The following is an 11,981-nucleotide window of genomic DNA, read 5'->3' as shown; positions in this document are numbered from 1 at the left end:
ATGCACCGATTGTCCTCTTTGTTTTTCATATTTCCCATTGTTCTGCTCATAAAAAACCTCAGTCGTGATCCGTTTTATAGTGAGTTGATGACTTTCTTGCTTGATCACCCACATTTTTTTCTTTACCGAGTTGTTGTGTTAGTTTTAGACTTTTATGGATTTGCTGAAGAAATACCTAGAATCCAACAAACGTCTGCACCTCTCAAAGGAGGAACTATCAAAGGTTACCAGAGGCTCTTCACAGATGCCTCACAGCGGCCTTACAGAGCCTCTACAACAGCAGCAGAGAAGGCCACTTTGTCGAATACTGCCATTCCCCTGGGATCGCCAGAAGTCGCTGTAGATAGAGGAAATGCAGAACTTATTAAAGTCTCCGAGCAACTACTCTCAAGTCACTTTATGATCACAAATGTAAGTTCTACGGAAATAGGTTTATCCACCTTTCTCTTTTTGGATTTTTTTTTTTGAAATCCTTTCCTACTTAATTTGGAAAACAAATGCAGTTCATAATTGTAACATTTCAAGGGAACAGTCCCACCCAAATCGCAGTTCTTAGCAGCTGGCTTCAATCCTGTAAGTTTGAAGGAGAGAAAACGTAAGTTTCTCTTCTCTCTTATTTCCTTTTATGGTATGATACTTTTTTATGATTGTCTCGAACAAAAGTGAAGTAAAGAGCACTGTAAGAGATCCGGGACGGGACAGTGGTATTGTGATTAGCCCATTCTTCCTTGCTAACTTAATTATTCAGTCGTCTGGTCATTACTGCATGGCCCCAGCATTTTTTTCCGCTCGTTTCGTTCCTTTCCCTCGCCATTGTCATCCAAGACGTTCTCAGATTTTGAGAGTGACGTTGACGAGGTCCTCGAGCCGTATCTAACTGAGCTCTCAGGTCCATCCGTGCGGCGAACACACTACCCCATCTCGTTAACAACCCCTCCGAGGGCATTTACCATCTTTCTCATTTTCTCTGATCCACTCTAACGTATATATATATATATATATATATATATATATATATATACATGATATATACATAAACCACTCCGAACGTCCGGCCAAAGTCCGACTTCCGACTTTCTGTGGTGTTCGTTTCGCTCGTCCTCACTGATCAATGCAAATTAGTAGTAGAGGTGTTTTCTGTGGAATTAAATTTGCGTTTTTCTAACAATTTTCTTTTCTCTTTTTTAGGTTAAGGTGAAAGATTTCATAGTTTTCTTTCTAAACGTGTCAATTCAGTATTTGGATAATATAGAAACTTCTGTTTCAAACTCCCTCTCGATATCACTATAATAATGCAGGCACAATAAGCATAATAAGCATCTCAATCAGACATCGGCAGAAGTCAGAATGTGCATGGAATTTTTCGGCTCATTCACAGTGCCTCGCGAAATGATTGCAGTTGGACGCGCCATTGGTGTTCCACTCTGCCAATCTTGTTTTGTACTACCACGTGGTACTTGCATTTGAGTTTTCGCTTTTCTTGTCAGCTTTGATGCAGGTCAGTAAGGATGGAAAATGGGGAAGCTCATTGGTAAGAATGGGGAAAAGATGAAATATTTGAAATTAAATACATATTTAGTATATTTATTTCAGGATTAGGTGAGAAAATCTACATTGTCTGTATTCTTCTGTTGGTTGTCATTGTAATGACAGGAAGTTTGACATTGATATTCATCGTACGAGTGACATTGTTGGCGCGGAAAATGTTCAGTGGGTTTTTTTTTTGTATTTGTTATACTTGTAATAGCTCCAGCTTGTACGTCCGCCTAATAACGAGCGTTCAGACTTTTTGTGATCCTCGCTTTAAATTATGAACAAAAGTTTTAAGTATGCGACGCTATTCGTCAATTTCTGTGCTTGCACTGATGAAACATTTTCCCGTATTCTCACAAAAAAAAGTACCAGCATTGTAAATTTCAAGAAAAGTATTTCCATTATTATTCGAACTTAACTGTATGTCTACATATATTTCATTGATACCAGTACAATTTGGAGGCATTACTGGAAGGCAGACAGATGAATGCATTCGGATATAACAATCACACCACAAGGGCCTTTTATTTGACATTTCCTACACATCTTATCCATTTCCTTTGACTTCATTGCACTTCCACTAGACTAATAACTTTATTTCCCTGTGCGATCCATAATTCTAACGTCGTTGAATCCGTTCTTTTGTTTTTGACGTCGTTGCCTCACTGTTTTCTGTCTTACTTTTCTTCTATACGCCCATCTCACTATTTTCTCGTGCAGTACAGTATTGACATTGCTGTATGCGTCTCATTACTTTCTTGGGGCTGGCAAATCAAACTAACGCCATGGGAGCCGTCTCACCGCATCTCCAGTGATACTGGTGCCGTCACGGCAGTCTGATGTCGTATTGAACCCTTCACACTGCACAATTAGCTTCGTGATCCACAAAAACACAGAAACAGACAAATAACTATTATCTAATGATTATAAATTTGACAATGGTTAGATGATTATAGCGGATTTCCCACTGCAAAGACGGAACTCAGATTGTTCAGCTGCATAGCCAGAATGCGCGCGTTTCACTGCACATAAATGTTGTTGCTTGAGTGTTTGAAAGTTTCCTGGAGTTTTCCTTTTCCTTTGAGATTCAAGGTGGCAAAAACGACCGGCAATGGAACTAGTACACATCATTACTAGTAGGCTAGCGCCACTGATAAGCATTTCGTTCATATTCAAAAAACTTGAATCAAACATTTCAGAGTCTCGCGAAATTGCATGTCGCTACCAACTGACTGCTGACAATTTAAGAACAGTGGATGAGGTTATTGACCAATTTAAGGTGAATTATCTCCTTACTAAGCTTTTCGTCCACCCCCAAATAAGCAGTAAAATCTGTATGGAACGGTTGTTGGTGCTGCGAATATTAGTTTCTTGTGCTTTATACCTTTTGATATGAAATATTCTTCATGTTGATTACCATGACCATTGCTTCAGTAGCAGTCACGAGCGGCGAAATAAGAGATCGTAAATCGCATAAAATCATTTTAACGAAGTACAGCTTTTGCAGACTAGCTTCCGAATGACTGTAAGTAAACAAGCCGAAACACTGAATATCTCCGGCATTCATAAGTAGACAAAACTGTCGTTTGATATAAATATTTTCTACCACTTTTTTTTTGTCAGTTGTCATCCAATTAGAAATTTCAATGTAAATCGTGTTGTAACATAACGACGCGATTTCTTCTCGGTGAAAGCGTGTATTTAACTTTTTCTGCAGTATGCGGGAAACCACAGATTTCCTGTTGATTTTTATTGTCTGCCATGATAGCCGTCTCAGTGTAGTCGCTAAGTTGGTGATTGAAAAAGTAGGCATGGAGTTTATCAGTTTAGTTTTTGGTAGGGTTGGTAGTTTGAATTGTAAATTGAATCGCTCATTTCAGCCTCTGAAGAAGGCGATTCTGCTGAAACGTTAGCCAATAAAATTATTTAACACCCTCGTGCACAGCTTATTAAAGCCAATGCGAAATTAGATTTCTGTTTTTTTTATGGCGACGCTTTCTTATTTTTTTAAATCAAAAATCTAGGCATAGACGAAAGATTTCATAGCTTTCTTCCTTAACGCGTCACTTCAAGATTTGGAGAACATTCAAACTTGATTTTACATCCTGTATTTCTATAAGGGCGGGTGTAGTGTAGCGGTTAGAGGTTCCGCTTCCTGCACGATTGATCGGAGGTTCGAATCCGCCCTGGTGTCCACCAAGCCTTTCATCCCTCCGGGATCGATAAATTGGTGCCACACTTGTCTGGGAGCATAAACACACTAACTTGACGCATCGGCTAGCCACGGCAAGTCATCGTATAGGCCAGTTACACGTTCGTAAACCTCAAACGATTCTGAATTGAAGTGAACGTGGGGGCGCATCTCAAGCGGATTGATTAACGCCAAAAACTTTATAATTTATTTCGTCCTTATTTCTATATTTCTTTGAAAAAGCTCCAACATTTGGAAACATTCAAGGTATGAGTTTCCACTATTTCCCAACAGTTGGCGGCACAAAATGATGTGTTAACTAGAAATGACGTGAATATTATCATCGTACTGATGAAGATAACGTTCTAAGTAGATCACGTAAACTGTTACCTACTACTGAGGTAGTTGTTTACATGCGTGTTCCCACTTTCTGAAGAAAAGATGTTACCAACCTCCGGCAAACGCGCTGGGAAATAGGCATGTGGAGAAATCATACAGGAGAAACACAATACGCACAGTGGCCACGGCTATGAATCGGTTAACAACGTCTCTAGTTTACTCTTTGCCAAATAAACATGAAATAACTGCGCGATGCTTCTGCACTATGGCGAACCGATTCGACGCTGTAGGTCCCATCTCATCTCATTTTACAGCTTTTTGACGGTGGCGCACCAACCCGACGCTGCTGCGCCCGTCTCGCTCTCTTTTTGTAGTTTCATAACACACACAGACAAAGCCATTATTATACAGCACGGTCATAATGATTCAAAGACGTAGTTTGCAAATATCACGAAGACAAAAGAAATAAACAATAAAAGAACTAAAAAAAAAACAAAACAACTGTTTACATCCCTGCGAGCAATGAAATTCAAATTCAAATCAAAGTTGACGTGCGAAAAGTCATTGTGACTTTATTCAATAAGACCATATTTGTATATTTCTTACTCTTTATGTGTAACGTATTTGCTATTATTTTGTTGCTAAGACGGGTGTAAAGAGTTGATTTGTTGAGTAAACTGGTCAGTCTGGTAGTTCTGGTCCATTTATTTTCTTAATTTGAAGAATTTTCGTTCTATGACTCGTAAACGACGTTCCTTAGCATGCCGAACACAATATCGAAAAATTTGGCTAATGCTGCCTTTAAGAATGATTTGTAAAGTAATTCTTGAGAGAAGCTTTTACTCGAAAACTCCAAACAACATTGTGACGTGACATAAAAGACTGGCTCGGGTTTCCATCTACTTTTCAATGGCGCTGATGTCATCTTCGGCCAAGAATTTCTCCTAAAAAAGAAAGAGTTTCTTTGTTTCTTTTCAATCATATTCCCGGTCTTTGGGTCTTGCCATTTGCTCCAATTCTTCTTCATGATGTCCTTTAGGCGCACGTGGAAGGCGTATCGACATTTGCGCGGATTTAAGTGTTTTATCTCTGAAAATGAGCTACACTTTTTCCTTTCTCATATTCTTTTCATTTAGAAAATTTCCGACTCTTTTTGAACCTTGCCGGACCTTGTATCTTTCTTTTCCTTCTCCTTTGGCCTCTCTTTTTTCCTCTTCTCCTTTTGTTTTTCTTTATGCTGAAGATATGCACGTATATGTAAATATGCAAAACCTACATACCTGCGACAATATGAATATATATGTGAAAATAAAGTAATTGTTGACAGAGTACTCTAAGTGAAGCAATACTTTATGACTAAAACCCACACTACTGGGTTCAGGAGGTGCTGTTTTAGCTAACGGCAACAGAGCAGGACTTGCAGCTTCTTTAACCTCCTTAATGTTTTTTTATTCAAGTCTAAGCTGGCAATACGAGACAAATGCATTAATTACAACCATCTGCTCTTCCTGCGTTTGGGCTTCTTCGTACTTGTCGAATGGCTGCTTACTTTCTTCCTTCTTTTCGGGAATGGGTTTCGCCTCAATCAAGGTCATGAACGTCAATGAAGACGGGATACAGAGAAGCTCCACTCAAGCAGTGCATTCTTGAGTGGGTCTATCTCTGCATCTCTTCGACGATGCGTACCCACATTTTCGATACCGATTTATCTTGATAGGTGCTGACTATGGCTATCTCAACTTTAGCGATTTCCACAATTACCTTACTAACAAGTAAACTATGAAGAAAGGAATTCACAACTGTCGATTTAGGTCATCACAGTCAACGGAAAAATGTGCAAACAGCATAAACTAAAGCAGTTACTTCTTTTCCAGACACTTGTTGGAAAGTAGCTTGACGTTGTTCTTCTTCAAGAGAAGGTGGGGCCACTTTGAAGTTAATCGCTATCATCTAGAGTTTGAAATTAATTCACTATTTTATTTTTAATTCGAATAGATTCCTACAACAGTATAATGATTTATTTCTACCAGAAGCGTATTCAGGTACATTGCAAGCACGATCATGTAGCCACAACCACAACTGCGCAGTGTTAGAGCCACGTCGATGAAGGGTGGATCATCAGCCTAAAATTTTCGTGTAAAGATAATTCATATAAGAAAAAGGAAATTACGCAAACTTACATAAAGCTCTTTCGTTGAAGCCATTTCGACTTTATAGTCACTCTTCTGGGTGAATTGGTCTTTCAAATGGGGAAGTGTTTCAAAGTGAACATCACCTTGAGTCGTAATCACCGTAACTCACGGTTTTCGACACGTTAGCTTTATTACTGCTAGCTTTCTACTCATAGACATGAAATTGTCTATGTTCTTTAAGTCTCTGATAGAAACAGAAAAAAACCTAGTACCAGAAATAACTACAGCGTTATAGTCGGGCAAAACGACATGGATCACGAGTGTAGTTGCGGTGCATTTGCGTATGCGCTCGAAATGGCGCAGTCGAGGCAGCAGGTAGAACCGGTGTGGGACCGTCGCAAACTGCAGCGATGGGTGGAGCCAGGAAAGGTTTCGCACCAGGAAGGACGGTGTTGTCGTCTATGCTACCGAAAAGTAAAAAGGACTATAGTGACGATAGGTACTTGCAACGCACGTACTATTGCGTCAGGAGCGCCCTGATCTGGTTATGCAAGCTAAGAAGACTATCTACAGCGTTATCGAACACCAAGACGAGACGACGCCACCCACTCAACGCTGTATATAAAACAGGAGAAGAACTGTTTACAGCAACATGCGATAATAGAGGAGTTGGTGAAGTTGAAGTCCTCGTCAACATGAGTATGACAAAGAAAATAGACTCTTTCGAACAACTTACGACCCGAATCGGACGTCTGCGGATGAGAAGATGTGGTGCAACACCAGCTTTGAATATCTTCATCGGTGAAGTATACGTGACAAAATTGGCTACATCACTCAATAAAATCAATCAAAGGTTTTTCCTGATGGATGTCACTTTTGTGCCAAAGATTTGTACGGAATAGTACCACCGCCTCCTCCAAGGAAGATTTTTCTTCACACGGAGAGAAGAGAAAGCTGTGAAGTTCAAAGAGCGAGGTCTCAGAACGATCATTTAATGAGATCTAATCGGCATCTGGCCGGTTTCTGGCAAGGCTCCGCAATCGGCAATGTCGATAAGGAATACGATCTGCTCGTTGAACACCTTTCACGATTGCATAAGGAAGACTGGGAGTTTTGGAGCAACCAAGAGACGCCTCCAGAAACTCTTGACCTGGTACGCCTGCGTGCAGCAGCACGAGCCGCAGGTAACCGAGAAATCATGACACTGCTTGCAATGCATGTGGATGTGGAAACATGTGGATGTGTTGACGTTCAGTTGAATTTGCAAAAGACGATGTTTGTGAGAAATGGATAGGAAGCTGCACTCTCTTTTCTTGCGTAAAGGATATCATAAGGATGCGACTTTGATTAGGCATGCGACTTCGATTCATAATCGTTTGAGGTTCTACGAATGCGGATACGGCCTACGTAGTGACTTGCAGACAACTTTGGTACTGATTCATCGACCGTGCAGTTACAGAGGGAACTCTTTATCTTGTTGTGCTACATCCAGTATGTAATTCAATATGTTCTATTTATTTTAATCTGAACATTTTATTCTCTTATTATATGGGAACGAATGTCTTCCAAAACTGTGCGCTCAAAGCCGAATCATCAGCTTTCTGTTTGTGTTGTTTTAAAATATTTTCATCTGAATATTTGCAGAGAGTCATTGCGTCAACGTTCTGAATTGTTTATTCATTTCTGTATCACTTGATCATTGCTAATACTGGTAGCACGCTACATATCTACCATTTAAGTGGAGAGATTAATGTTACATAATGAATACCAAGGAGAACCAAACTACAGACAATGCGATCAAAAATGCACACTTTCTGTTGTCCCCCAGTCGGCTGCAAACTAAATACACCATACTAGACCATATTGAAAAAACTCAATGTTACAGTAATCAGTTAGGCAATGTATAGTCGAGTCAGAACGACATGAGGCAGAGTGTTGCTACGCGAACGGTCACGCTGGAGCAACGCGGTTTCTAACCGTTCGCAGCATCCTGTGAGCAGTCTGGTTTTTGCCAAAGTGACGTGAACTGTCGTCATCCAGATCAACATTGGCCGCAATTTTTTGTTTATTTTCTTTTCTGCTTTCCTTTCTGGGTTTTTTTTTTCGTCCTTTAAGTTTCTTTTTTGTTATGTTTTAGTTTCTTGTTAAAGGCATCACACCACGAATCTGAGGTGGTGCAGATTTCAGGTGGAGTATTCGTATACGGGATAGAAGACTACGGAGAGGGGGGTGATTCCGTCCATTTCTTCCTAATTGCCGTAAAAAACGGCCCGGAAGATGCGGCGCCGCACAAGACTGGCGCGCTCCAATCGAACCTCTTGTACAAAATGGTGCGCCAAAACGAATGAAGCCGTGTCTTCCGGGCCGTTTTTTACGGCAATTAGGAAGAAATGGACGGAATCACCCCCCTCTCCGTAGTCTCCCATCCCGTATACGAATACTCCACCTGAAATCTGCACCACCTCAGATTCGTGGGGTGAAGCCTTTAATGTCTTTTTTGTTTGTAAGGGAGAGAGGGTAAACGAAGAGACAAAAAGGAACATTCACATAGAAATAAGTACAATGTTAAATCAACTTTCAAAGGCAAAACATGAACAACAACAATACGATAACTTAAGAACAGTACAGATACAACAACATAGATCTACGTAACAAAAGCAAAATAACAAATACAAAAAAAAAGACTTAAAAGACGAAAAAACCAGAAAGGAAAGCAAAAAGAATGAAAACAAACAAGATTTGCGGCTAATCTATCGATCCGGATCACGCAATTTCAAGCGACTTAGGCAAATTGCCAAATAGGTCGCTCGCACGACACTGCGAGCGGTTTCCAATCACGTTGCTCCACTACACTCGTGGTTCATGTGGTTTTGGCCCGACAATACTCAAGGTTTGGGAGCGATATTGCCGCTAGTAGCTGCGTGTATGTTGGTCTAATGTTCATCGTGCTTTATTAAGGTGTAGAAGAACTTTTCAGCCTTTTCAAACCATCCAACATGTCGTTTGCTGAGTATCCTTAGATCCTTTATAGCTCGCTCAACAGCCCGCTCAGCTTTGCTTTCACCAATTTCCTGAATAGTTAGAGATTGATTTTGAGCACACTTTGGAAGACTACTGGTTTTCATACCATTGCAACTTCTTTCTTCATTTCAGCTAGACTTTCCTCCCTGGTGGATCCTTTCTCAAGTTCTTTATCTAGAGTCACGCGTATCTTAAAGCACAAATAAAAGAGGATCTTATTACGACGAGGCAGATATGCTGCCTTTAACGTATGAATATGTTTTTTCCTCCTCGCCGCCGATATAAAACACATCCGAAGTGGATAATTTCAGACACGTTCAGAAATGCAGTTGGCCTCAAACTTTGTGTCGGCGGACGCAATGTTTTTCATGGAGAGGCCACCGTCAGAGCTATTAAGAGGTTTTTCCTTGTAATCTTGTTTTTCGTCTAATTCTTGTTTTTTTTCATGAACAAGCTTGTGGGTTAGTGTTGGACTTCTATTTTATTTTTTCGTACAAAGGTGCATGATTAGCGTTCTTCGTGGTCGGAATTTGGAGTTTCACAGCGAATGCATTTTGCGAAAAACGCCAACCGTACGCAATTATAAAAAAAATAAAGATGGAGCGAAATTCCAATCTGAGTTAAATTTTCAGAATTGCCAAAGCAGCAAAACGAGCCATAAAACTAAAGAGAATGGATCTCGTCAAAACCATATGCGTACGCGACATTTTTGGAAAAAAGGATGAAAAGCTACCAAACACAAGAAAGATGAGTTCCGATAAGCTTGCGCCGTGGCTGTGGAGGCGGGCTAGCGTCCGCCTTTACGAAGCGCGTAGTGCGTCATGTCGCACGACACGTTCCGAGCCAACTTTATAGACTGTTCAAAAGAAAAGGAAAATTGAGGAAACTTTATTCTGAATAGGCCCTACTCCGTGAAGAAAAAGTGAATTTTACATGTAAAGCATATTTGCCAGACCAACGTCACACTCACTTTTCTTATCTGTTCCTTTGTGAGATAGTAACCTAAGACCTTGCTCACCCGCTCCTTTAGATATGCAGTCCTTCTGAAATAATTGCAGAATAATATAATCAAGTAAATATGGTCAGAAAACTAATACTTCTCGTGCATGTAGTTGTTAATGAATGCGTCTTTGATTTCACTTGTTTTGTTCTCCAAATAAGCGTCGTATAAATTCTGTACCTTCCACTGGTCATCACCATAATAGACAATGTCTTTGGCTAGCTGTGAAAAAGTGTAGAATTTCTCAGAGTTTTATTTTGAACGGCCTACTTTTACTCACGTTGTGTAGTTCGTCCTCATCAGCACCAGTACCCTTCATGGCAGTGGTCAATTCCATCGAAATTTCTATATATCTCGCAGTGATGTCTTCAGGCTCAGCATGAGTTAGTATGTTTCCCCAAAGAAGGAAAACTGCTAATATTAGTGCCATTTCGGGAGATAATCCGGAAACTTTAGAATTTTCAAATCTAAGAGGTAGCATCTTTTACACAGAAACCAACAATTCTCCAAGATTTCCATGAATTTCACAAAAAGATGTTAACTCAAGAAGATGAGTATCCAGTCGTACACAAATTGACCTAGATAATAAGAAGCATTTTCGAAATCAACATCCAAATACAGATGTTCAGGAAAAGACAGAAGGGACGGAGAGACTCCCGTTGTTGGTATTTGGACATTTCTAAACCTGATAGATAGTGCTTCCTCATTGTAATCAGTTCATTTTATTGAGTGGGCGGATTTGATGGTGAGACGCTCGCGTTGACGTGGTGCGGAAATTACAGTGAAAGCTTAGAATTCGCGTTGTAGATTACGGAAACCAACGTGGTTCCGATCGTCCTCCCCCAATCCAGGATGACATCGTTCTTATGACGATTTCAGTTGCACTCTTTCGCACGCGCCGCATCCACGTGCGAGCAGTCGAAGATCCATGATGTCTTCTCACAAGTCTATTCAAGTGAAAACAATGAAAAGGCTGCTGCAGGAGCTGATCGTGTACATAGAGGCGCGTTCTAACATAGCTCTCAGGAACTGAAGCTGTTCCCACACCTTTTCTTATTACGATTAGGGAAAGATGAACGGAACAACGCTGGTTCCAGTTGATCTACAACCCGAACTCCAGACATTCGCTGTGATTATCGCACAAAGTCAATACCGTAATACTCTGTTTTTAAACAACAGTACGGATTTCTAATATTTTCAACGTCCATTTTTATCAGTGAAAATAAAAATTTGTTCAGTTGTGTGACGGCAAGAAAAAGGAAACAAATGTGGGAAATAATAACCACTTGTGTTCGATGTTGTGTCTGTCTTGTTGGCTTGTTCGATGTTGTGTTAATAACTGGTTAGGATGTTTTAAAGAGAAGTACCGAGAAAACTTTTGTTCGCCGGTTATGCTTGCTTATACAGATGTTGTCAGTTTCCAGTAAAAATGAGAATGAGTGCAAATGAGCAGAGAAATCTAAACGATCTATATCCGCTAAATGGCGATGGACTGCTGAAGATGAAACATATATGTAAAATCAAAGAAAGTCAGGCAAAATAAGTGGTATGAAGAAATTTGAGGATTGCAGAACGAAGAATGAATAAAAAGCTTCGGTAAAAAGCTTCAGCACGCGTGAAAACTGATTGACACAGTTGCCAGTCGTTCCATATTTGACCAGCTGAGCATCTGTTGAGATCTCCGAAACACAGCTAACTCCATACAGCTGTACACATGTCATTGAAAATACAAAATCAGATAGTTAATGCATCCAATGGTTGTTGC

At 40.2% G+C, this 11,981-nt stretch overlaps 5 protein-coding genes across 6 annotated transcripts; 3 read left to right on the top strand and 2 right to left on the bottom strand.

Annotated features, from left to right (window-relative positions):
* On the top strand, positions 1 to 3,106 carry RB195_016514 (uncharacterized protein; the record flags this gene model as incomplete). The annotated part of the gene is made up of 6 exons (XM_064183082.1): positions 1 to 79; positions 149 to 411; positions 526 to 595; positions 1,594 to 1,710; positions 2,733 to 2,812; positions 3,041 to 3,106. 6 exons carry the CDS (start codon positions 1 to 3, stop codon positions 3,104 to 3,106), a joined length of 675 nt encoding a protein of 224 aa, XP_064038963.1.
* A 1,856-nt stretch (positions 3,107 to 4,962) lies between these two features.
* Positions 4,963 to 6,267, bottom strand: RB195_016513 (uncharacterized protein; the record flags this gene model as incomplete). Its single annotated transcript, XM_064183081.1, has 8 exons — positions 4,963 to 5,007; positions 5,068 to 5,152; positions 5,233 to 5,300; positions 5,431 to 5,499; positions 5,560 to 5,643; positions 5,927 to 6,013; positions 6,091 to 6,186; positions 6,244 to 6,267. 8 exons carry the CDS (start codon positions 6,265 to 6,267, stop codon positions 4,963 to 4,965), a joined length of 558 nt encoding a protein of 185 aa, XP_064038962.1.
* A 338-nt stretch (positions 6,268 to 6,605) lies between these two features.
* On the top strand, positions 6,606 to 7,097 carry RB195_016512 (uncharacterized protein; the record flags this gene model as incomplete). Its single annotated transcript, XM_064183080.1, has 1 exon — positions 6,606 to 7,097. One exon carries the CDS (start codon positions 6,606 to 6,608, stop codon positions 7,095 to 7,097), a length of 492 nt encoding a protein of 163 aa, XP_064038961.1.
* A 92-nt stretch (positions 7,098 to 7,189) lies between these two features.
* On the top strand, positions 7,190 to 7,489 carry RB195_016511 (uncharacterized protein; the record flags this gene model as incomplete). The annotated part of the gene is made up of 1 exon (XM_013443128.2): positions 7,190 to 7,489. The coding sequence occupies one exon, from the start codon at positions 7,190 to 7,192 to the stop codon at positions 7,487 to 7,489; it is 300 nt and encodes a 99-aa protein (XP_013298582.2).
* A 1,639-nt stretch (positions 7,490 to 9,128) lies between these two features.
* Positions 9,129 to 10,697, bottom strand: RB195_016510 (uncharacterized protein; the record flags this gene model as incomplete). 2 transcript variants are annotated; one of them, XM_064183078.1, is made up of 5 exons in its annotated part: positions 9,129 to 9,266; positions 9,323 to 9,406; positions 10,187 to 10,259; positions 10,314 to 10,438; positions 10,497 to 10,697. In XM_064183078.1, the coding sequence occupies 5 exons, from the start codon at positions 10,695 to 10,697 to the stop codon at positions 9,129 to 9,131; spliced, it is 621 nt and encodes a 206-aa protein (XP_064038959.1). The 2 variants fall into 2 exon arrangements, with proteins under 2 accessions (XP_064038959.1, XP_064038960.1); XM_064183079.1 differs by having other exon boundaries at positions 10,497 to 10,646.
* Positions 10,698 to 11,981: the final 1,284 nt, after the last annotated feature.

This window comes from Necator americanus, chromosome II (genome assembly GCF_031761385.1).
Source record: "Necator americanus strain Aroian chromosome II, whole genome shotgun sequence".
Taxonomy (NCBI): Eukaryota; Metazoa; Nematoda; class Chromadorea; order Rhabditida; family Ancylostomatidae; genus Necator; species Necator americanus.
The sequence above is the reverse complement of the archived record's forward strand: the minus strand, read 5'-3'. Positions and strand labels throughout refer to the sequence as shown.